This window comes from Colias eurytheme, chromosome 27 (genome assembly GCF_061535395.1).
Source record: "Colias eurytheme isolate Ceu_HAF_F1 chromosome 27, ilColEury1 Martin Lab GWU primary, whole genome shotgun sequence".
Lineage (NCBI taxonomy): Eukaryota > Metazoa > Arthropoda > Insecta > Lepidoptera > Pieridae > Colias > Colias eurytheme.
Window position 1 is genome coordinate 6,048,260 of NC_143006.1, and position 23,368 is coordinate 6,071,627.

Here is a 23,368-nt window from a genome sequence, read left to right on the forward strand (position 1 = left end):
TAAAGATCAGTTCAGTTGGTTTTCATTTTAACCGTTTTTTAACTTATTTAATACATATTATGATAATAATTTATTTCGAAAGATAGTACATACTATACCATATTTTACAAACAAATTACCAGAATATTTTTCAACAATTTCCGCTAAAATTATAAATACATACAATTAAAAAAAAAATTACGTGACTTCAGAACCATTGTATCGTCGAGGAAAAAAAATCCACGTTACCGGTTTTTAAACTGGTTTTAAACCCGTCAAAAAGTATAATGTTTGTACAATAACGTAAACAAATAACTAAAAAAAACTTAACTAAATTAACTTATTTATAACTACATGTGGTGGTATCCGGTTTTTTATTCTTTTTTATTTATTTTTGAAGTGAAACTTCTTTATCGGGGTTGAAAAAAAAATTAGTGTAACATTTTCGTTACGCGTGACATTTTTCCGTTACGCGCCATCTTTTTCTTATCCCTACCACGCGTGATTCGACGTATTTCTAAATTATTTTTTGAAAAATAAGGTCATAAAGAAGTTTCACTTCTTACATGTGTACACTAGTACACGCACACATTTTTAAAGTGAAACTTTTATTACATCGTCTCTTCACTGTTTGGTCTGTGTAGCGCATGTCGCATGTATCGCGGCTGCCGAGTAGGTATACCTACTCGGCAGCCGACCGTCACGCGACATGCGCTACACAAAGCAGTGTTCGGAACCGTTCGAACAGTTTCACTTTTACCGTGGTTTCATAAAACCACACAACATTTTTTTTTTATAATAAATGAAGGTAGTTAATAAAATATTTGGAAGATTGTTACATATTTCTTGGATTACAAAATATATTCGTGTTTTTGACGTTTTTCTGTGAATTTCGTCCATTTAATTTTTTTTTCGAAATATTCTGTAATACGAGTTCTATAAAATTGTTTATACTTGTTCATGAAATAAAAAACACTATGGATATATTACGATAAATATTACATATTTTTCTATACTAAGAGCGCGTGTTCATTTAAAAAGTTTTGATTATTTACTTATACTAATGTCTGTATATTTTGTTATCTATTTCACAGCTTTTTTATGGTATTTTTTTTGGGAAGACATAATTCAGTTTTATTTAGAATAGAATTTGCTTTTAGAATGTGAAGACTATTTTTTTATGGAATCAGGTGAAAATGAGTATTTTAAAAGTTAGTTTCTATACCAAAGATTTTTTTATAGAGGTAACTGATAAAATAAAAAATACAAACAGTTGTAAATTAGTAAATGTAAGAATATTTGAGAAAATTCGCAACGAAACATGTGAAACACTTCCAAAAAGTGTGTGTGATATTAAAAATGACATTTTAACAAAAAATATGAACAGATATTTTCCGTATAATTTTGCATTTTGTACATACTTACATTGTTTCAATTGATTATTTAATTTAAATTTAAATTATCAATTTTTAATTTCAATCTATAATTTATGATAATGTTAAATTTAGAAATTGAAGACGTCATCACGGTAGTCGTAAAATAAATACAATGAATAAATCGTGTTTAAAATCAGTGAGTCTTAAATTTCTAAGTAATCACGTACAAAAAAAAAACACTTACATTTTCTTTCATTCACAAACATTCTACCATCAATGAAACATATTTTTGCCTTCAAATAACCAGCTTTTACATGAATCCATATTATATACAACTAGACTCACTATTGCCTATTTAAAAGTATAAAAATTGTCCGATTTTTGTATAAAACATTGAAATAAACACCTTATTCCGTGGCAGTAACGTTCAAAGTCCATTATAACGCTTATAAGAAAACTCTGCCTAATATACGCATAGGCAGAGTTTTGATTCGGACAATTTTCAGTATAAGCTTGTTATAAACTCTGCCTATATACACGCACAGGCAGAGTTTTGATTTGGACAATTTTCAGTATAAGCTTGTTATAAACTCTGCCTATATACACGCACAGGCAGAGTTTTGATTTGGACAATTTTTGACGTCTAGTTGTATATTTTACGTCAATGTTTTCTTTGCATATTATATAGAAAAACTATAAATATTCCATTTTAATTGCACTACAAAGCTAAGCGTGTGAGAGCTAAAACAACAAAATATAGAGAAAATAAAGAGCGTGTGTGCCGAGCACACGTGTCAGAAGTGAAACTTCTTTGGCAAGATTCAAAGATACCAAAATCCTTACTCCATGAAGGTATTGCCATGACGCGACCTTGAAATTTTACTCTTAAGAAGTTTCACTTCAAAAACAAATATTTATTGATGAAAAAACTAAACAAACACGCGCGTCTAAACTAGTAAAGCAATACTATATGAGCCCGTGTCTTTTCTTGTATTCCTCGAGATTCAAAGATCGCTTCGGGCCTGTTTCTTTCACTTTCGTAGTAATTTGCTTCGGCTGGCTTGTTACCGCTCCTGTGGATAAAAAATTATGTTAAAATATTAAAAAATATATAAAAACCAATTATATCAATTTTTTCGATGTGTGTGTACAGTACAAGATTGCTTCTGTGATGTTATTTTCAAATAACAATTAAAAAAATTACGTTTTTTAACTTATAAATTTGAAGAAAACATTTAGTCAACCTTAAATCTAAACTACATACTTTATAGGTAAGATAAGAAATTCTTTAATTGAAATATAAATACCACTAGTAGCAAGAAATAAAAGTACATAAACATGTTGTTTGATGGTTTAGACACACACACACACACACATTTAAGCTTTAGAATAAACATTATACATATTAATTAAGTTTTTCAGCCTCAATCTTCTAAAAATAGGTATTTGTCAATTAAATATATTCTAAAATCAATTATAGTATAATATTAGAAATACTCACTAGCTATAGGCAAATCGATATCAATATTAATATCAAAATCGTGCAACGAGTACAGACTGTTGTCCGTCGAGCTCTTCTCTCGCGGCTTGCTTCTTTCTACTTCCGTTGCTTGCTGTAATTGGTAAAGTTAAATTTAGTTAAAGTGAAAGTCTAAGTTAGAGTGTAAGTGAAAGTGTAAGTGTAAGTGTAAGTTAAAGTGTAAGTTAAAATGTAAGAGAAAGTGTAGAAAAAATTCGATCATGAGGCCGGGATTCGAACTCGAGTATTTTGCCTTCCAGGGGCGAAATCTTATTTTATAAAAATTCATATTTATAAAGCATTTGAATGCTCCAAATTTCTAAAGTATCACAGTAAAAGTTAAGTTAAAGTGAAATTTAGGTTTGAGTGGGGTTAAAGTGAATGTGAAAATTGGAGCGTATGTTTAAGTGATAGGTAAACTTAAAAAATAGAATTAAAGTAAAAACTGAAACGTTAAGTTGAAAAGGACACGTTGAAGTGAAAAACTATGTCTTGTTGTGGTGTAAGTGTAAATTGTAAGTTCAGCTTTAAGGGAAAGTTAAAGCTCAGGTTAAAGTGATGTTAAAATTGAAGTGAAATTTATTTCGGAAAACATTTTCACAAATAAATGTCGGTTATCTGTTGAATAATATTTTTCTTTTAGGGCCGATTTTTCAATCCGTGGTTAAAACTTATCCGCCCAATAAAGTATTACACGATAATATTAAAATGTCACCCGTAATCTGTCAAAGACGGGCAAAGAATACATTTTTGAAATGGTAGTTTAATAAGTTATTCGACGAATAAGTATTAACCAAGGATTGAAAAATCAGCCCTTATAATTATACTAGCTGTGCTCCGCGGTTTCACCCGTATTGCTCCGCTCCTGTTGGTCTTAGCGTGATGATATATAGCCTATAGCCTTCCTCGATAAATAGGCTATCTAACACCGACAGAATTTTTCAAATCGGACCAGTAGTTCCTGAGATTAGCGCGTTCAAAAAAACTCTTCAGCTTTATAATATTTGTAAGGATCCTACTAATCCTACTAATATTATAAATGTCAAAGTTTGTGAGGATGTGTCTGTGTTTGTTACTCTTTCACGCAAATAGTACTGAACCGATTGCAATGAAATTAAGCACACATATTAAATGTAACTTGGATTAACACATAGGATAGGTTTTATCCCGGAAATCCCACGGGAACGGGAACTATGCGGGTTTTCCTTTGAAAACGCGGGCGAAGCCACGGGCGGAAATCTAGTGAATATTATAAACTCGTCAAAAGCGACAGTAATTTTCTAACTGATCTCGCTTAAACTTGAGTGGCTAATTATGATTGATATATTTGCAACCATAATAATTATTGAAGTGAAACTTCTTTATCGGGGTTGGAAAAAAATTTAGTGTAACATTTTTCCGTTACGCGCCATCTTTTTCTTATCCCTACCACGCGTGATTCAACGTATTTCTGTAAAGTTGCATATAGTAAATTATTTTTTGAAAAATAAGGTCATAAAGAAGTTTCACTTCTTACGTGTGTACACTAGTACACGCACACATTATTTTTTCTATATCTTACCGCCAATCTCTCTTTCTCCTGTCTCTCCTTAATTACTTTACTCTCTTCCTCTCTCTGTTTCTGCGCGACCGCTTCTTCTTCTTGATTCTTCTCTAACTCCTGTTTTATTAAATAATAAAGAAATTAAATTATTTTAAGGGATTTTAAACTTGTTTTAGTGATGTCAAGTGTTTAATGTAATATTTTTTGATATTTCTCGTTTTATAAATTTATGAAGAATAGAAAAAATTCGATCACTCGCCAGAGCGATCGCTCTAAACTCTAAAGGATGCGGGTTCGAGTCCCGCCTCGTGATCAAATTTTTTCTATTCTTTATAAATTTATATTTATAAAGCATTTGAATGCCGTAAAACCAAAAATATCAAATTTCTCGTTTTATTGTTAAAATGTTATTATAATCATTTTACTCATTATAGGTAGATTACTTTCAATATTAGTTTTTTTTTTAATATCTGTTATAGTTAAGGAGTAATCGCCTGTGCACACTTAACGATTACACCCTGTATATTGATAATCCGCTGAGTTTCAGATGCAGCAGTTTTTTGGTAAGTGCCGTCATGGCAATACCGTCACGTCATGGATTTTGGAATTTGGTTTAGTTTCACTTCTGACTCGTGTGCCCGGCACACACTCTTTTTGATTTTATTGTGTTTTATTATTAAATAACTAATAATAACTAATAGCTAATATCTCACCTGACTCCGTCCGCCCACATGTGACTTGAAATTCATTACCGGCTTTGTGTGTCGCCTTGTGAATGGATCGTCTGTCTTTTTACCTTTGTTCGCTTTTACCTGTGAAGAAATAAATAATACGAATAATAATAATAATATATAAGGAAATTAATTTGGTTGTAATGTCTGTTTGTAATGATGACAATATAACAAGCATTCGATTAAATATTTAAAAAAAAGTAAAGAAATACAGCTTAATGCTGTTCAAAAAGGATAAGTAATTACTTAGTAGCAGAGGCGGCTCGCCCTAAGGAGCGCTGGTGCAGTGAACTCCCATAAATAATTATAATAAAATCATACCCCTTAATTTCATTATTAATATTAATTATTACTATTTAAAATCAATCGTAATCGTAAAAAACTACTGTCAATACCAATGAATATATCCATCATTCCATACACCTGAATAATACTGTATTATACAGCAACGCGCGAAGCGGAGCGCTCACGATTGCGCTCCAATGAAAAAATATTTAGTACATTTCCTAATACGAAATCCAATAGGAGTGAAAGAGAGGGTTTGCCAGTGCCCTGCGCGCGTGAAACAGAAGATTTTCTATGGAAAAATAGCAAAATTCGGAGCGCCGCACCCGCAAACGTTGCCGGTTCGTTTTTACCGCCGCGCCTGGGCGCCCGTACACAGGACAGCGATTGCGCGAGGTTGCCACTCTCTATATTATAAACAAACACTCGACTCTCGAGTCAACTTCAATGCACGCGCGCGAATGCAAATTCGGGAATTTTCTAATTAAAATCATAAGATACGTGTTGAAATAGTCTGTAGTTAAGTATCAGTATTACTTGTGAGTGTGAAAATTAACAATTATATTGTGGCGTTCATTAAAAAGTGTGTTAAAACGTTACAAATTCGGCTTGAATTGAAAGCTAAGGGACTGCCACGGCCTGAACTTGACCTTACGCAAAAATGTACGACAAAAACGAAAACATATACGCGTGTGTTTAAATCCGAACAATATTATGTGAATACACCGTGGTTGTATGGTTGTGATGAAAGCAACAACAGACATTTACGAATGTCTTGTCGCTTTAAGTTATAGATATTTTTGCACACCAAAAAGAAAGACGTATGTATTTCCTTTATAAGTAATTTTATTGATACCTTTACACCATGTATTTTCAATGTTTTATTTCAAGTGAACACCCATAAAATTTTGTCACGAGCCGCCTCTGCTTAGTAGCTTTCCAATAATAAACGAATCTCTTAACTGAAATAGTTTTGTATTTAAATGGTAAACGACAATCTTAGTTAATATCTCTACCCATAACACAAACTTTAAAATTGTTTATCTTTATAACGGCTGAACCGATTTTGCAAAGTTCTAATTATTAAATATCTCGTTATAAACAAATTTAGTTAACTTATTTACTCCATAAACATTCCCTATATTATAACAACTTGGTCTACTAGTCTACTCCCGTCTATTCCGGTCTACTCCGGTCTTTTACGGTCTACTCTTACAAAATAAATTAATGTACTTTCCCTATACTTTATAACCACTTATTCTACTCCCGTCTACTAGTCTACTAGTCTACTCCCGTCTACTCCGGTCTTTTACGGTCTACTCGTACAAAAACTTACCTCTTCCATAATAGCCTTTTCCGCGGTTTCCACGTTCAATTTCCTGTTCCTATTATTTATATACGATATACTTTGTATGGACGACGTTCGCGTTTTGTCCAATTGACTGGCTCTGTCTTCCAATTCTTGTATTTTTGCATTTAAATCCATTACTAGTTCTTCGTCGCCTCTGAAAATTGTTAAATAAGTTTATTTTAATAGAAAAATAATAAAAATATAATGGTTTGCGTAAAAATAACAAATAACTACTAACAAATTAAAATATTATAGAAGTATGTAGTACTAATAATTTTTATGAAAATTGTAATTGTAAATAAATAAAACATCAACCTGGCAGCTAACTTAGTCAAACTAAACAATCAATTGAAGGAAAAATTATTGACAAACTAAAACATTTATTAATTCAATTAGACTTCTTATAAAAGCACTTTTGAATCGTCACAACATATTTTAACATTTACCACCGACTCGGAAAGCAGTATCTATGGAGAAAAAGTTGCTTATATAAGTGACTAGCTCAGCTCTCCGCCTGCTCCTCAGGTCCCAAGCTAACTCTGTACCAAATTTAAACTAAATGCATGCAGTACTTTTTGAGATTAGCCCAAACATACATACAGACAAACATTTTAAAAACTATATTTTTGGCTTCGGTATCGATAGTAGAGCCTCAGGCATTCTTTTAAAAAAATATGTAATGTACAGTTTTGACTTTCCTACGATTTAATTATAATATGTATAGGTATAGATAGTATAAGTTAAAAGATGTAGATAGGTTATTAGCGCTCCGAGTGTGAAACTTCCAAATGTGGCTAATTGGCCACAATTTACTTCAGTTGTCTCTTTCTCGCTCGCGATAGTTAAATCATGCCATCTCACTTTGACGTCAATCGAATGTTGTGTTGGTAACCTATCTACACCTTTTTACTTATAATATGCATAATCATAATATTGTGTTTGTATGTATGTATGTAATTAATTACCTCAATTGTGCGACATCTCTCTCTTTCATGAGTTGTGTTTTCTTCATAGCGTAGTTCGTCGGATGCGAGCGGAATCTTTCTTTTTCCGCGACTATCTTTTCTACGTCCTCTTCCTGAAATTTATCTTATTTATCTATCTTTTTTTTTGTAATTGATTTATTTCTAAAACCATTTCTATTATTGTATATTTGGTATTTACTGCTAGCGTTAAGGTAAATTTAATTTTATACAGGGTGTAATCGTTAAGTGTGCACAGGCGATTATTCCGTAACTATTACAGATATAAAAAAACTTTAAACTGATATTGAAAGTACTTAACCTAATGAGTAAAATGGCCGTAATAAATTTTTAAAAATAAAACGAGAAATATACAAAAATGTTACATTAAACGCTCCATATACAAAATGTATGGGAAATAATATTTATGGGACTTATATTAATATTGAGATTGTATTCACACTTAACGATTACACCCTGTATATTCCGGTGATAAACTTTTTGTACTTTTAAAAATCATTACAACAATATTATTCTTTTCAATCTGTCAGTTTTTCAGGTTAGGTGAATTAAGGACCCATTTTAATGCAACTTTCACTGGAAAATAAGCTATACTTTGTCCTGATAAACAATTTAGGTCGAAAATTCCGTGTAAATACACTTTTTATCATACAACTATTAATTTTAAAATTAACAAATATAAATAAAGTCTATAGTTTTTTTTTTACCTTAAACTCATACATAAGTGCATCTTTAACTTCAGTAATTTTATTTCGAACAAAATCCATAGTCGGCGGCTTCTTATTCGCGTCCTTTATAGCCTTGAACCATTTCTGGAACTCTGTATCTGTGAATTCCTACAAAAAAAAAACATACATTTATTTAAAAAAAAGACAATTTTTCTATGAATGCGTGCATGTGACGAACACACGTGTCAGAAGTGAAACTTTGGCAAGATTCAAAGATACCAAAATCGTTGTCTTTTACTACATGACGTGACGGTATTGGAACGGCGACCTTGAAATTTTACTCTCAACGCGATTTGACAAGTTTCACTTCAAAAAGGGACATATACATATACAAAAAAACATTTCTATTTACCTGATTACTAACGAATTCCAATCGAAAAACTCTGTCCTGTGTCCCGTGTCTCAATTTCAAACCTTTATTCGTTCTAGTATTGCCTAAGTTGTATACTTTAGCCGTTTCGTAGACGTCTATTATTTCTGCCACCTGTTATAAATTAAATAAAAATTATTTATATAACTCAAGGTATTATAAGGAGATAAATCTGTAAGGAAAATAATGTTTTTTGTAAATACCACAATTCTAGCAAAATAATCACTACATCACTATCACTACATAGTATAAAACAAAGTCGCTTTCTCTGTCCCTATGTCCCTTTCTATGCTTAAATCTTTAAAACTACGCAACGGATTTTGATGAGGTTTTTTTTAATAGATAGAGTGATTCAAGAGGAAGTTTTTTCTAAAACCAAATAAATTATATACTAAAACATTTCTCTTGAATCACTCTATCGATTAAAAAAACCGTATCAAAATCCGGTGCGTAGTTTTTAAGGACAGAGAAAGCGACTTTGTTTTATACTATGTAGTGATATTTTTCTATTATGTATAAATAAACAAAAATTCACTCACTCTATATACAGGATTGCCATTATTATTCCCGATTCCGATCCTAACAAAGCATCCTGTGACGACGCGAGCGAAGAAAGGCAAATGGACTAGTCTTTCTAATTTAAATCTGAAATAAAAACATCTTATTAGTTGCTTATGGTATGTAAAATAAATCTGAATACAGATGATTAATAATATATTTATTTTAAAAGATATTTCAGTGATTTTTGTTTTGTATGTATGTATTGGTTTGAATATAAAACATGTTCCAATATTTACATAAGGAATAATTTCAACTATGTTATAAACAGAGAATAAAATTACTTAAAGCTGAAGAGTTTGTTTTTTTTGTTTCAACACTCTAATCTCGGGAACTACTGGGCCGATTTGAAAAATCCTTTGGGTGTTATATAGCCCATTTATCGAGGAAGGCTATAGCCTATAGGCTATTTATCATCACGCTAAGACCATCAGGAGCGGAGCAATGCAGGTAAAACCACGGAGCACAGCTAGTCCTTAATAAGTATATAAAGTTTGACTTACATCTGTCTGTTTAAAGTGGGTCAAAATCGAGTCTAAGGTGTCGCTTACATACAAACATACAGGTGAAGGTAATAAAAGCGTGTTATAAATGAATAGTTTTACCTGCTAAGTCGTAATTTATTAATTTGATCCCTAGTATCTGCATATTTGACTTCCTCCTGTTCCCGTTCCCTTCTCGGCTCCGGTTCTTCACCAGATGATGAAGATGATGATGATGAACTGCGGCGGCCTGGTGATGATTGTTTCTTTTTGAATTTTATAGTTTTGTTTTATGGCGTTCAAATGCTTTATAAATATATATTTTTAATGAGTTATAGCTGTTCAGGATCCTTCGCCCATTTTTGCACTTGATTACTATCAAGCTAATTTTCCGTGAGTAGCTTTATTTTGACGAGACGCCCAATAATTTCCTGTACGAAACTCTTGATTGTGGTAGCTAACAGAGGTAACAAGAATAAAATGTTTTGATTTGATGGTTCTCAAATATTTATTACTAACTGAATTTTTTTTGTTCAATATCAAGATAATTAAGTAAGTATCTAAATTATTCGAAAAAATATTTGTCCTACAAAATCTATGGTTTGGTCAAAGAGTCACCTCTTTCCAATGTGTATCGATAACGAGGTCATCATAAATGATTACTAGCCAGCTGATTTTTTTGTTTTCACTTCGTTAATATTTATATAATTCAACAGACATATTGTCCTACAAATTGCATAATAAATATTTGAGAACCATCAAATCAACACATTTATTCTTGTTACCTCTGTTAGCTACCACAATCGAGTTTCGTACATGAAATTATTGGGCGTCTCATCAAAATAAAGCTACTCACGGAAAATTAGCTTGATAGTAATCACGTGCAAAAATGGGCGAAGGATCCTGGACTATTATATTATAATTCGATAAAAGAGCAATCTCTGGTTCGAATCCCGCCTCGTAATCGATTTTTTTCTACTCTTTAAACATTTTAGTTATATTTACTTTATTTTTTTATTATTTCAAATAAGAAAATGCAAACCGCGTTTAAGCAAGAAACTTTTTCTACATCAATTCTTTTTTTGAATATTGCCGCGCTTTTAGCCATAGATTATAGAAATGTCAAACAGGTAAGTATTAAAAAAAATTGCATTCATAGAGTATAGAGTTATGTCCAAAATACAGATAAAATAGCAAATTGAGTGAAAGTTGAAACCAATCTCGAATATTAAAGAAAGAGTTACAAATTATGTAGAATATATACTAACAGAAATTTTTATTGATTTTGCTATAGTATTCTTCTGAATTAAATTTTATATTGTTGGACATGTTTTGCACGCGGAATTTAAATTGTAGTTGTTACAAATAATTTTCCAATATTTGCGCTTTATTTATATTTTGTAAGAATTTTTAAACAGTTAAAAATTATTTGTTAGTTTTCATATGTTTTAAAATAATGAAATAAATTCATACCTTGCGATTTATTATCGTCCGAGTCGCTGCCCGAGTCGTCAGAATAAATATCTGACGCTTTTAACTTGACACTTTGCTTGCTTGTGCCGCCGATTATTTCTGCGTCTGCGTCCTGTAAAAGAAAAAAAAATGTACTCTGTTGAATTTTAATACTAAAAAAATGTTGTGTGGTTTTATGAAACCACGGTAAAAGTGAAATCAAGGCACAAAATTATCGTATTTGTACGATAATTATCGTACGGTTCGACCGTCACTCTATTGTTGCTACATTTGTATAGAAATTAATAATTTGAAATTTTGAGTTAAGAAAAACATTCAGACACTTGTTTTTAAAATACTTTGAGATGATAATTGGAAGTATATTCTTGTTAGATTTTTTTAACAGTATATAGAAATTAATAAGTCGACATGTTGTGTAACAATTTTATTGGAACATGAGGTAAATTTATATTTTTACATGAATAATTAAAATTACATGCACAGAGGTGTTATTGCGCTGACAGCGTTTTGACACTTATCTTATTACTATTTACTATCATTATAGTTGCCTATATACCAATATTACCCCCCATTTTTTCCTAAGAATTCACTTTTTTGGCCCAAATCACACTATATCCCCCTTTTTCATGTTTTATGCACCATTTTCCACCATTTTTGCCATTTTTCCACAATTTTTTTCGCAAAAAAGCGAAAAATATATCATTTTTCCTCTTTTCTATACTCACATCGTCCCCCTCCCTCCTCTGTTCCTCCCGTCTCTTCTGTCTATGTTCACTAAGTTTAGCCCTCGCGTCTCTCTGAGCACGGAGGGCGGCCATAGCGTTGACTCGAGATTCGTCGACATTCCGCTTTCGTTCGCTTTTTGCGCCGAATAACGGGGAGCCGCTGCGGTCTAACGCTCGATCTAATAAATATATATTATGTAGATATATAGAAATGGAAGAATAATATGTATGGAGACGAAAAATAGTTTAAAACAAAAAAAAATAATAAAAAAAATTTGTACAAAAGTAAAACTTCTTTATGACCTCATTTTTCAAAAAATAATTTACTATATGCAACTTTACAGAAATACGTCGAATCACGCGTGGTAGGGATAAGAAAAAGATGGCGCGTAACGGAAAAATGTCACGCGTAACGAAAAAATGTTACACTAAATTTTTTTCCAACCCCGATAAAGAAGTTTCACTTCAAAACATGTTTAAATAAAATCATTGTATTGTCATTGTTTCTTGATAAGTGTACTGCAAAGGTGGGAATAAATCTGATAATTTTAAATGGGTCAAAATCGAGTCTTAAAAAGATGGTTACAAAAGTATGTTAGAAAGGAATTTATTCCTGGACAAACATGTATGCTTTGGTATAAGCACTGATTAAATTCCATGTAAACAGCAATCAAATTACACATTTTACAGGCTCAGTAGCAAGTGACATCTTATGTACACTATTTATAATTTTATGTCACAAAATGTGTTTGTATCGCACGCAATTTACTTTTTTTAAGTTAACAAACAATTTATTATAAAATAAATATCAATATGTACTTGGAGAGAAAATTAATTCTTAATACAGGTACACTATAAGACAATAAAAAATTGTTTGTCTGTAAAGACGGTCTACTGACGATAGTTGAACGTGACAACGTCCGATTGTGCTTCTTTGTCGCTCGTTCCGCGCTCTCGCTCGCACTTCAAGCCTTACATGGAACGCCTCAGAGCGAGGTAACGCCGCATGAGTCATGTTTTTTCGTGCGTGCAGCCGGCTCTATCGAATTATAAGACGTTGTCACGTCAATAATAATTTTTATTAAAGTAATCTAATACTCACTTACCTGAATCCTTACCATCGTCAGCAATTTCACCGGGACTGGGCGGTGGCTTCTCTTTCGCTGTCTGTTCTTCTTTCGGCTCTTCTATATCTGATTCTGTAAATAATAATTAAATAGAGACATTTCTAAACAAGCAAATTAGTTTTATATTTTTAATTGAAACATTGATTTCTATTATTGACTCGTAAGTTTTTGCTTGCATAACTGTGGCAAATTTTGGACACCTGCAATAAATAATCTCAATTTAAATATCATTTCGTTTCTGCACTCAATTTTATGTAACTATCTCTTTTAACACTCAGAATACACTGTTTTAACCGCATTATGCCAAATTTTAAGCTTTTTCACTGGTAGTTTTTGTTCAGAAATTAAAGACTTTTTAACGGATTTTAAACGCGATTTATTCATTCTATTATTTTCCCGACGTTTCGAACACTTTACAGCGAGCGTGGTCACGGGGAGAATGAATAAATCGCATTTAAAATCCGTTAAAAAGTCTTTAATTTCTAAATGTATTAATGTATTAATTTACTCGCGTAAAATCAAACATCAGAAAATACCACTTTTTGTTCAATTTTTTGCACATTATAACACTTTTTTTCACTTTTCTCAGATTTTTTCACTTTTCCGGTCCAGTTTTTCTTACCCCGTTTCTCGTTAGCCTTCTCCCTCGCCTCAGCCTCCTTCATAGCATGCACAGTGTCCCGCTGTTGCCTCATGGCGCGGCGCTGCTTCCTGCGCTCGCGGCGCCGCGCGAGCTCGCCGGGGGACGCGCCTCGTTCCGCGGCTGAGCGACGCGCGAGGCGGAGCTTGCGTTCTATTTCCCATCTGGAATAATGGGAAATTACTTACTAATACATGTATAATGTCAATACTAATTGTACTGTATATACTAATTGTATGTAAGTTCTATTTGGTGTGTTTTTGATATTATAGGACATTATTACACAAATCGACCTAGTCCCACAGTAAGCTCAATTAAGGCTTGTGTTGTGGGTACTAGGCGACGATAAATATAATATTTAATAAATACATATTATAGATAATAACACCCAGATCCAAGAACAAATAATTGAGTTCATCACACAAATATTTGCGGGGATCGAACCCAGGACCGTCGGCTTAGTAGGCAGTTACTTTACCACTGAGCCAACCGCGTCGTAATATGATTCAACTATATTTTAGAAATCATAAAAATAAGGTACTCAATCCACATACATTGTTTCTTTTTAGTGTTTTAAACAAAAGCACATTCACATTTTGAACTATAATTACCCCGTCAATGTTGGAATAAAGGTAAGGCGAAGGCTAAAATCACGAATATTTTTCTATTATTTAAAATTTTCTGATATTTGCGATTTATTAACTTAACATTTTTTGACAAACACACAGAATCACATCTTTGGTAATGCAGTTTAATAAATTTCGATATAGTGATTAAATAAATAAAATTACTATTATTTTATTAGTACATGATACTATTTCAGGATTATTATTTATTAGAGTGTTTATAATAGAACCATGAAAATTATCAACCATTTTATACACTACCAATACACACACACTGTACTTAAAAGCGACACTTGGTATGTGTGTTGATATGGTAATTGACTTACAAAATTTTTAACTAAGTACATACTATAATTTAATATTTAAAAAAAACATTCATACCTCGTTTTCATCAAATCGCGTCGTTCGATACGTTTGAATATCTCTTGTTCCCGCTCTTTTTCCGACATGGCGGCCAACCTGGCCCTGTCTTCTTCATCGCCCATCAAGTTTTCGTCGTATCTTAGAAAATATTTAATTTTAAACAAAGAATAAAAAAAATACGGGTTGCACTCCGGGAGTTCCGGCAGAAGTGAAAACTTGATTAAACGTTCAGCATGTTTGATATTTTGGAATGGTATCCGTCTTACGCTTTTTCGATCAGGTCACGTGTCCTGACGCGATTAAGATTTTATACCCATTACAGAAAAAGTGCTCAACGTCGCTAAAGAAGTTTTCACTTCAAAAAATCTCAATAAAAATTTATTTGCAAAAGTATTTATTACCACATTTTTCCTCAAACAACTGACTCATATTTACTTTAGAAATAGGCTCATATTTAATGTTAATCTACTAAATTAATTTACTTTTTTATGATGCTAAAACTGAGAAACAATTGTACTAAAATTCTGTACTTTATTACCACTTACCCATCGTCAAATTCTTCCTCCGAGTCGATGGAATCATTATCTGACGAATGTGACGATACTTCACCTAAAAATAATTTTAATTATTATAAACTTATTTTTATTTTATGAAAAGTCATGTAGAATAGAATTACTTATATCTGATGTCATAAGAATATGATAAATTTTTTCCTATTTCATTTGTGCATGCGCTCTGAAATTGCACCAAAGTAATTTATTGTTGTTTTATTTGCACAGATATACTTCAAACACCACAGACTTTGACTGACTATAATATTATCTATACACCACTATATTATGTCCAATGTTTTTTGTTGTCCAATATGAATAATAAAAAAAAAAAAAAATATGAAAAATATAATAAAACCTTAAGTAAATGTCATTTTATTCAAATTCAATCATTTTATTTTATCTACCCAGTTCAATAAGAATAAACACGAGCGGCCGTACACGGGCAGCTTGAGCAGTTAACGACTGAGCGATGTACACGGACGGCTCGAGCAGTCCTTGTGAATGACTGTCCATAGTTCACCGCTCAGTCACGGCTTCAAGCCGACGGACTCAACTGCTTGAAGCAGTCTGTGTACGGCCGCCCTTATTGAAATGCAAATAGTATTTGCATGTGAATCATATTTTTGAAACGACATTCGACACAAAGATTATTAAAATACCTATTCTTAGTTGGATTACATAATACATAGTACAAACAAACAAATTTACCCTCTTCCGGTTCGCTATAAACATCTCTCTTTTTCCCCGACCCCGCGCTATCCACACTCTTTCTAACTTCCTTCGTCTGTTCTGTCTTTCTCCGCTCCCCGTCTGAGGAACTCTTACGTGACGATCTCGCTGGCTCTTTCTTACGGGACGTGTCGCTTTTAGCATCGCTGTTCGATTCTGAACCGGATGATGATGATTTATCTAAAAAGTATAATAGATTATTAAAAAAAGAGTGTGTGTGCCGAGCACACGTGCCAGAAGTGAAACTTGTTTAGCAAGATTTAGTGACCGAAATCGTTGAACGGTTTTGCCATGATGCGACTTTGAAATTTTACTCTCAACACACCTATTCACTTCAATAAAAATTATATTTAAAATTAAGAGTTTATAAATTGATGTATGCAGTATGTATTTTTAGAGAATAGAAAAAATTTGATCACAAAGCAGGATGCGAACCCGTGTCTTCTGCCTTTCATTTTAACATTTCTACTTAGGAAATAAATAAGCCTTAAAATTTGATCACTCACCACCTTTCTTATCATCATCGTCCCAATCTGATTCACTGTCTGACGATTTGCCTTTAGATTTAGAGGGCGGTGGAGATTCACCAGGCTTCTTTTTCTTTTTTGCGAGGTTTAGAAATTGCTGTAACAAGTATGAAATAAAAATCAACTAAAATATGATACGATATTATTAAAATATTAATGATGTTATGGATTCTCTTGCTGTGCATATATTAGAGTTTACCTATATACATATTACATATACAAAGATATAAATATAGTCTATATTAATTATTTATTTGTATGATTTTACAATACAACAAATGTATGTTCATGAAGGTAATTAATGACTTGATATTATTGATACTAGCTAACCGCCCGCGGCTTCGCCCGCTTTGTCTAATACCTAATAAATTATATACTAAAACCTTCCTCTTGAATCACTCTATCTTTTAAAAAAAAACCGCATCAAATCCATTGCGTAGTTTCAAAGATTTAAGCATACAAAGGGACATAGGGACAGAGAAAGCGACTTTGTTTTATACTATGTAGTGAAGACACAATACATATTGTACATAATAATCATGATGACATAATAATCCACCATTTTGATGTTAAAGTTAAAAACCACCACTGCCCTTTTTTAGATTTTAATGTTAATATTACATAGGGATATAAAATATATAATTTGTGATAAATGTTGAAAAAATGTGTGCAAGATGTGGTTTATAAATCATAGAATGCATAGAAACTACATATTTGAGCAGTTAATGCAGTTAATACACATTCATATTTATTTAATAATAAGTAAAGTTTTAAAAATACTACTGCACTATTACAATTGGTTTTGTCTGGGAATGTTCTATTTTATTCTAGAAATTATTATCTAATACTAGCGCTCCGCCCTGGCTTCGCTTGTGGTACATATATAGCCTATAGCCTTCATCAATAAATGGGCTATCTAACACTGAAAGAATTTTTCAAATCGGACCAGTCGTCCCCAGATTAGTGCGTCAAACAAACTCTTATGCTTTATAATATTAGTATAGATTGTTCAATTTTGTTACTAAACAAACTTATACATCAATAATTCACATTTAAGTTTAAATAAATATAAAATATACCTATCGTTTTTGTTTTTTCATATATTACATAACCTAAACAATAAGTTTGTACAAGACCAATTAATTGGTCTTTTTCCTTCATTGCTGCAGTTTGTACAAAGACAAGAATTTAAATATTTCGTTTTATATGTCATAAATCCAGTTGTATTAAAAAAATCATATTTTTAATTGCTGTTTAACATCACACTATCAGGGTTAGCAATATGTAGAAAAGTCATTGATTTTGTGGTTTCCCTGCAATGTTTTCATGTCATGATGTAATTTTTTAACTGAAAACGAATTATATAGCCAATTTAAACAAGTTTAAAATGATAGAGTGTTTTTACAGCTAATATTTATTGCTTGATGCAAATGTTGCGGATAGGTGTAGAAAAGATGATATTTGGTAGATCGAATACTGATTTTTTCCTACTATTCGAATCACAAAGAAGCCTGGGTTGCATCTTAAGAACTTTCTAATATTATTAAGAAGAAAGAGCGTAGAAAGTGATTGTATTTTATGTTTTGCATGAGTCACGCCACAAGGAGGACATTTTAAACGTTCTTTTTATATAAAAACATCGTGTTTGGAAAAGGCGTTGATACAAATATACGACGAAATTAACATGTTTTTTTCAGTTAATGTATTGGTGGTATTGCGCGTTAGATAAATATATCCAAACGACATTGGTCTTGGCCTGGATACGCGCAAAAAATACAGAAAGAATGTCGGGAACAGTATCATTAACTTTATATGTTATGTATAGATTGTTTTCAAATACTCACAGAATCTAAGTCGGAACATTCGCTGCTAGAATCTGAATCAATTAATGGTTTATTCTTTCTCTTAGCCATTTCACAGTTATTTAGAAATACTACAAATTCTGTACTATACTAAACGATTGACTTTTTTTACGTTACGACTTAACTATTTCGCCCGTCAATTACACCAACAAAATAGGGATGCGTACCTATTGCGTCAATAATCTGGCCTCTCTAGTCTATGATTTCAGATTTTGAGCTTCTTGCAAGCTTCTTGCAAAAATATTATATTCGAAAACTTTTTTATAAAATTGCAAATAACAATACAATACTTTTTTATACAATTGCAGTGCATATTTCCTTACATATTACTAAATAAACGTAATTCTATGTCATTCTTTTGACCAGTGCAAACTTAGCACCCCATCTATGGAATTTTGGGTCGAAAATGACCTTGATCGTTAGGTCCCCGTTAGGTCCTTTAAGGTCCACCAATTTTTTCGTTAGGTCCCCTTTAGTTTTTTTTTAAATAATTTTTTAAATTTTAGGTATAAAAAAATTACACTTTAGCACCCCATCCATAGAATTTTGGGTCAAAAATGACCTTAATCTATAGGTCTTCGTTAGGTCCTATAAGGTCCCACAATTTTTTCGTTAGGTCCCCTTTAGTTTTTTTTTAAATATTTTTTTTTTAATTTTGGGTATAAAAAAATTACACTTTAGCACCTCATCCATATCAAAATTGGCGAATTTTATCAAAATCGTATTCTTTACCGTTAGGTCCGTATAGGTCCATCATTGAAATTGTTAAATTATTTATTTTATTAAAATCTATATATTTATAAGAAAGTCGTGTTAGTTACTCCACTTATAACTCAAGAACGGCTGAACCGATTTAGCTGAAAATTGGCAGGGAGGTAGTTTAGAGCCAGGAGAAGGATATAGGATACTAAATATGTACCACGGGCGAAGCCGGGGCACTAGTTATAAAATAATTGAAACCTGCGCATGCGCCTTAGAGCATTAAGACATGCGCACATCATACATAAACAGCGCGAAATTTAAATTGGTATCGTTTCATTTATTAAATCAATAAATAAATCTATACTAGTCACGTCTGGTTCGAAAGATGAGACTGGCTTTTTATTTCGAAAATTTATTTGGCAACACTTAACAGTTAACTGTCATTAAAACCTGAGTTGTTGATGTGTCAAAGCTTGTCAAAGTGATTTTATTTTCTGCGATTTTAGCTTAGGATTTTAGTGATTTCTAATAATTGAAAACTGAGTTGAAAACATGACGAAAACTTTAAACTATGATTAATAAATTTAAAAAGAAACAATTTGAAAGAGATGTAGTTTTCAAGGAAAAACACACAGTGTGACTTGATATTTTGATACTTTTCATCTTGATTGCATTGCACATTATATGATTTGTTTAATATTATTATTATTATTTTGCATGGATGATACCAGTAATCCAGTTATAAACTATTAAAGCAACAATATAAAATTGAACGATCTGTCCGTTCAAAATGTTTAAAGACACAAAATCAGTATCTCAACGAGATTTCTTCTATGACCGAACCATGTTATTCATGTTGAAGAGCAGTACAAAAAAAACAAGATGGAATAACTGCAGAAATGGAAGAGTTAATGATGTCAGAGATAATGATAGTGATTCTTATTCTTTATTCGCGGCTGAACGCGGCTTTTAGATTTAATATGATTATATTGATTAAACAAAATTTAATTGTATTTTATTATGTTTTTTATTACTTTCACTAGCTGTTCTTTTTTTTATCTGTATCAGATAACTGTACCAGATTACATATATATAATATTATATAGATGAAGAGTTTGTAGAGGTTGTTAATCTCTCAAAAAAACAAAGCTCGTAATAATAAATTAAAGTATCAAAACTTTATTTCCAACTATAACCTAAGTTACCATTAGGTTACCTTAATATGATGATTTTTTGAATTTGCCGCCTTTTCCAGTCTTATCTTTCGTTAGCCGGACTATCACCACAGTATCACCATATTTCCTACAGTATGGCGACGAATGTACTTGTGCAGAGAAACGGAGGGGAACTGGCGGGGGGTCGGGCGACGCGGGCCGCTTAATGCAATCACGCTGAGTTTGCATTAACTATCGCGAAAGGACGACGCAGTCGTATTTTTTGTGTAATAATTTTATTATACATAGGTACTTACATATTCTATTATGGCGCGCAAAAACTGTTCCGTTTACGGATGTAAATCTACATTGAAATCCCAGAAGGAAACAATATTTCAGAAAGATTGTATTAATAATTGTATCTGTTGAATTAAAATCAAAGCTATGTAAATGTTGTCCTCATTATTTTCTAATCAGATTGTACATCCCAATGCGAATGCATTACTTCTTAAATGGTATAATATACAATTAAGAACATCCAAAAATAAAGTGTCCACGTAAATAATATTTAGCAGTGCAATATCTGTAATTATATATTTATAAACAAATGATTACATCAGATTTAATAATCGCAATTATTTTGAATGTACATATGAATAAATGATTTCATCATAATATTAATAATCACAATTGTTTTATTTCCCATTTGTTGCAACCCTAGCGTATTTTCGTGTGGCAGCGTAAGTACCTACGCTGGCGGCGGCATCGCGCGACATCAAAGGCGTTTCCTTACTGTAGGAAATAATATTGTAATACTGTGCTATCACTATCATTATTATATTATACATAGTATAAAACAAAGTCGCTTTCTCTGTCCCTATGTCCCTTTGTACGCTTAAATCTTTGAAACTACGCAACGGATTTTGATGCAGTTTCTTTTAATAGATAGAGTGATTCAAGAGGAAGGTTTATATGTATAATAACATCCATTAAATAGTGGAGAAGTACTGCTATTTTTGAGGTTTCTAATGTGATGTCGTAAAAAATTACCAGCCTTACTTATAAAAACTGACTGATCTGTTGCATAAACACCTCTCAGTTAAATAACTCTCAACTCCTTAAACAATGATTAAAATAATCTTAGGTACTTATAAATCTATCTCAGCAGTCTCTCAACTAAGTTACGTCAATATATGTATTTTTTTCTAGTAACATTATCGAAATAAAACCCGCTATTCACGTAAAACTTGACTAAAAATGTACTTTTTGACAAATATGAATGGTAGACTTTATTTTGTATGACGTTTAACTGACAGGATATTGATAACTTTCAAATTTCAAACATTTGTACAGATTTGAGATTTTTGATAAATTCAAATTCAGTTTTAATTTAAAATGAGTTCAATGATCAATAAACGTTCTCGTTCGACGAATTGGAGTGAGGAGGATAAGGTACGTAATGTACACAAGAAATCTAATAGAATGTACTTATTTCCTTACATGTTTTAATGCTTATTAATAAATATAATATATTGCTCTTTAGAAAGTGCTTCGAAAATAATTAGTGCTCGAGCGAGCACATATTATATTAGAGAATAAGGATACGTCGACTAATACAAATACAGCAAAAAAACTTGCATGGGAAGATGTTTTGTCTTGGTTATTTTAGTTTTACTTATTCTAACAGTTTCTTGTATTTAATAAATTGTTACAGTGTAATAACATTATTATTGTATTTATATTTCAGTTATAATATCATTTCACTCCATAAAAGGGACTTAAGCCAAATACAAAATCAGTGGAGGAATTTGAAGAAAGCTAAGGCTTCGGAACACAAATTTAGAACGGCAAGAAACATGACAGGCGGGGGACCTCCGCCACCAAGTCCTCCGCCTGAAGATCAAGAGCTTATAGCAGCTGGCCCTGTTTATATTTTCGTCTTCATCTTCTATATTATCAGGGATAGTTGGATCGATTAATAATTGATTTTCAAGGCCTGAAGGATCTAGAAAAATACAAAATAAAGAATTAAAATATGCTTATTTTTTATGTATTGGCATTATTAAATATACTTTGTTTACATATTAGTTTGCACAAATACCTTGATTTAAAATAGACTCATTAAAGAGTATTGCTAAATTGTGCAAAACTGCACAAGCAACAATAGTGGTCTTGATCACTTGCAGAGACCCTCGCATTGTTTCGTTGAGTATGCGGAATCTTTGCTTCCACACCCCAAAGCAACGCTCTACAGTATTCCTCGTTCGTATGTGACTCAGGTTGTACTTTTCTTCTGCCTGTGTCCTTGGTCTTAATATTGGTGTTAGAAGATGCGAAGTACAAGGATACCCGCTATCTCCAATCAGCTTCCCATGAAATTCATTCTCCTCAAACCTCCGCTTTATTGAGCTTTCTCTATATATGCGGGAATCATGTGTACTTCCTCTCCAGTGACACACAATATCGCAGATTTTAAGGTCAGAGTCACATACTACCTGTAATTATTGTCATCAATATTATTATAAATTAGAAACACATAATAGCACACATAACAATGAAAATTTATTACTTTAAATACACTATGATCAAACTAAAATGTTATTGTACAATGTTCATACTTGAGTGTTAATGGAGTAATGTCCCTTCCTATTAACATAGTACTGTCCAGCCTCTCCACTCACTTCGCGTATCTTAATATGAGTGCAATCTATTGCACCAATGATACGCTTCATCCCGCATATTATGGCCTCAAATTTCCTAATTGCTTTGGCTTCCTCGGTTGAGTTCGACGGCATATTAATATAACGCGAACTTTTAGAAGCTAACGCAATAGCAACATTTCGGGACAAACGGGAAAGTGTCTGTTGACTCATTCTGTGAATGTCAGCACAATCTTCTTGGATCTGTAATGTAATAGATCGTTATACAGGCTTTTCTATTGTATATATCCAAAACTAGAGCACAAGTCACATCTACCTCAT

The 23,368-nt window shown here is 32.1% G+C and overlaps 1 protein-coding gene and 1 long non-coding RNA gene across 2 annotated transcripts; one reads left to right on the top strand and one right to left on the bottom strand.

The window, feature by feature from the left end:
• Positions 1–1,988: 1,988 nt before the first annotated feature.
• Positions 1,989–18,681, bottom strand: Rtf1 (RNA polymerase-associated protein Rtf1). Its single transcript, XM_090117286.1, has 19 exons — positions 18,514–18,681; positions 16,649–16,766; positions 16,122–16,322; positions 15,405–15,468; positions 14,878–14,997; positions 13,853–14,034; positions 13,210–13,302; positions 12,104–12,282; positions 11,379–11,490; positions 10,029–10,155; positions 9,405–9,510; positions 8,848–8,979; positions 8,475–8,603; positions 7,750–7,862; positions 6,770–6,938; positions 5,131–5,229; positions 4,436–4,534; positions 2,857–2,968; positions 1,989–2,428 (listed from the first exon to the last, which is right to left on the bottom strand). Exons 1-19 carry the CDS (start codon positions 18,580–18,582, stop codon positions 2,322–2,324), a joined length of 2,331 nt encoding a protein of 776 aa, XP_089973412.1. The 5' UTR covers positions 18,583–18,681; the 3' UTR covers positions 1,989–2,321.
• A 2,500-nt stretch (positions 18,682–21,181) lies between these two features.
• Positions 21,182–22,300, top strand: LOC149896939 (uncharacterized). Its single transcript, XR_016458284.1, has 3 exons — positions 21,182–21,196; positions 21,597–21,839; positions 22,135–22,300. It is a non-coding gene; the product is annotated as an uncharacterized LOC149896939 (long non-coding RNA).
• The last annotated feature ends 1,068 nt before the right edge of the window (positions 22,301–23,368 follow it).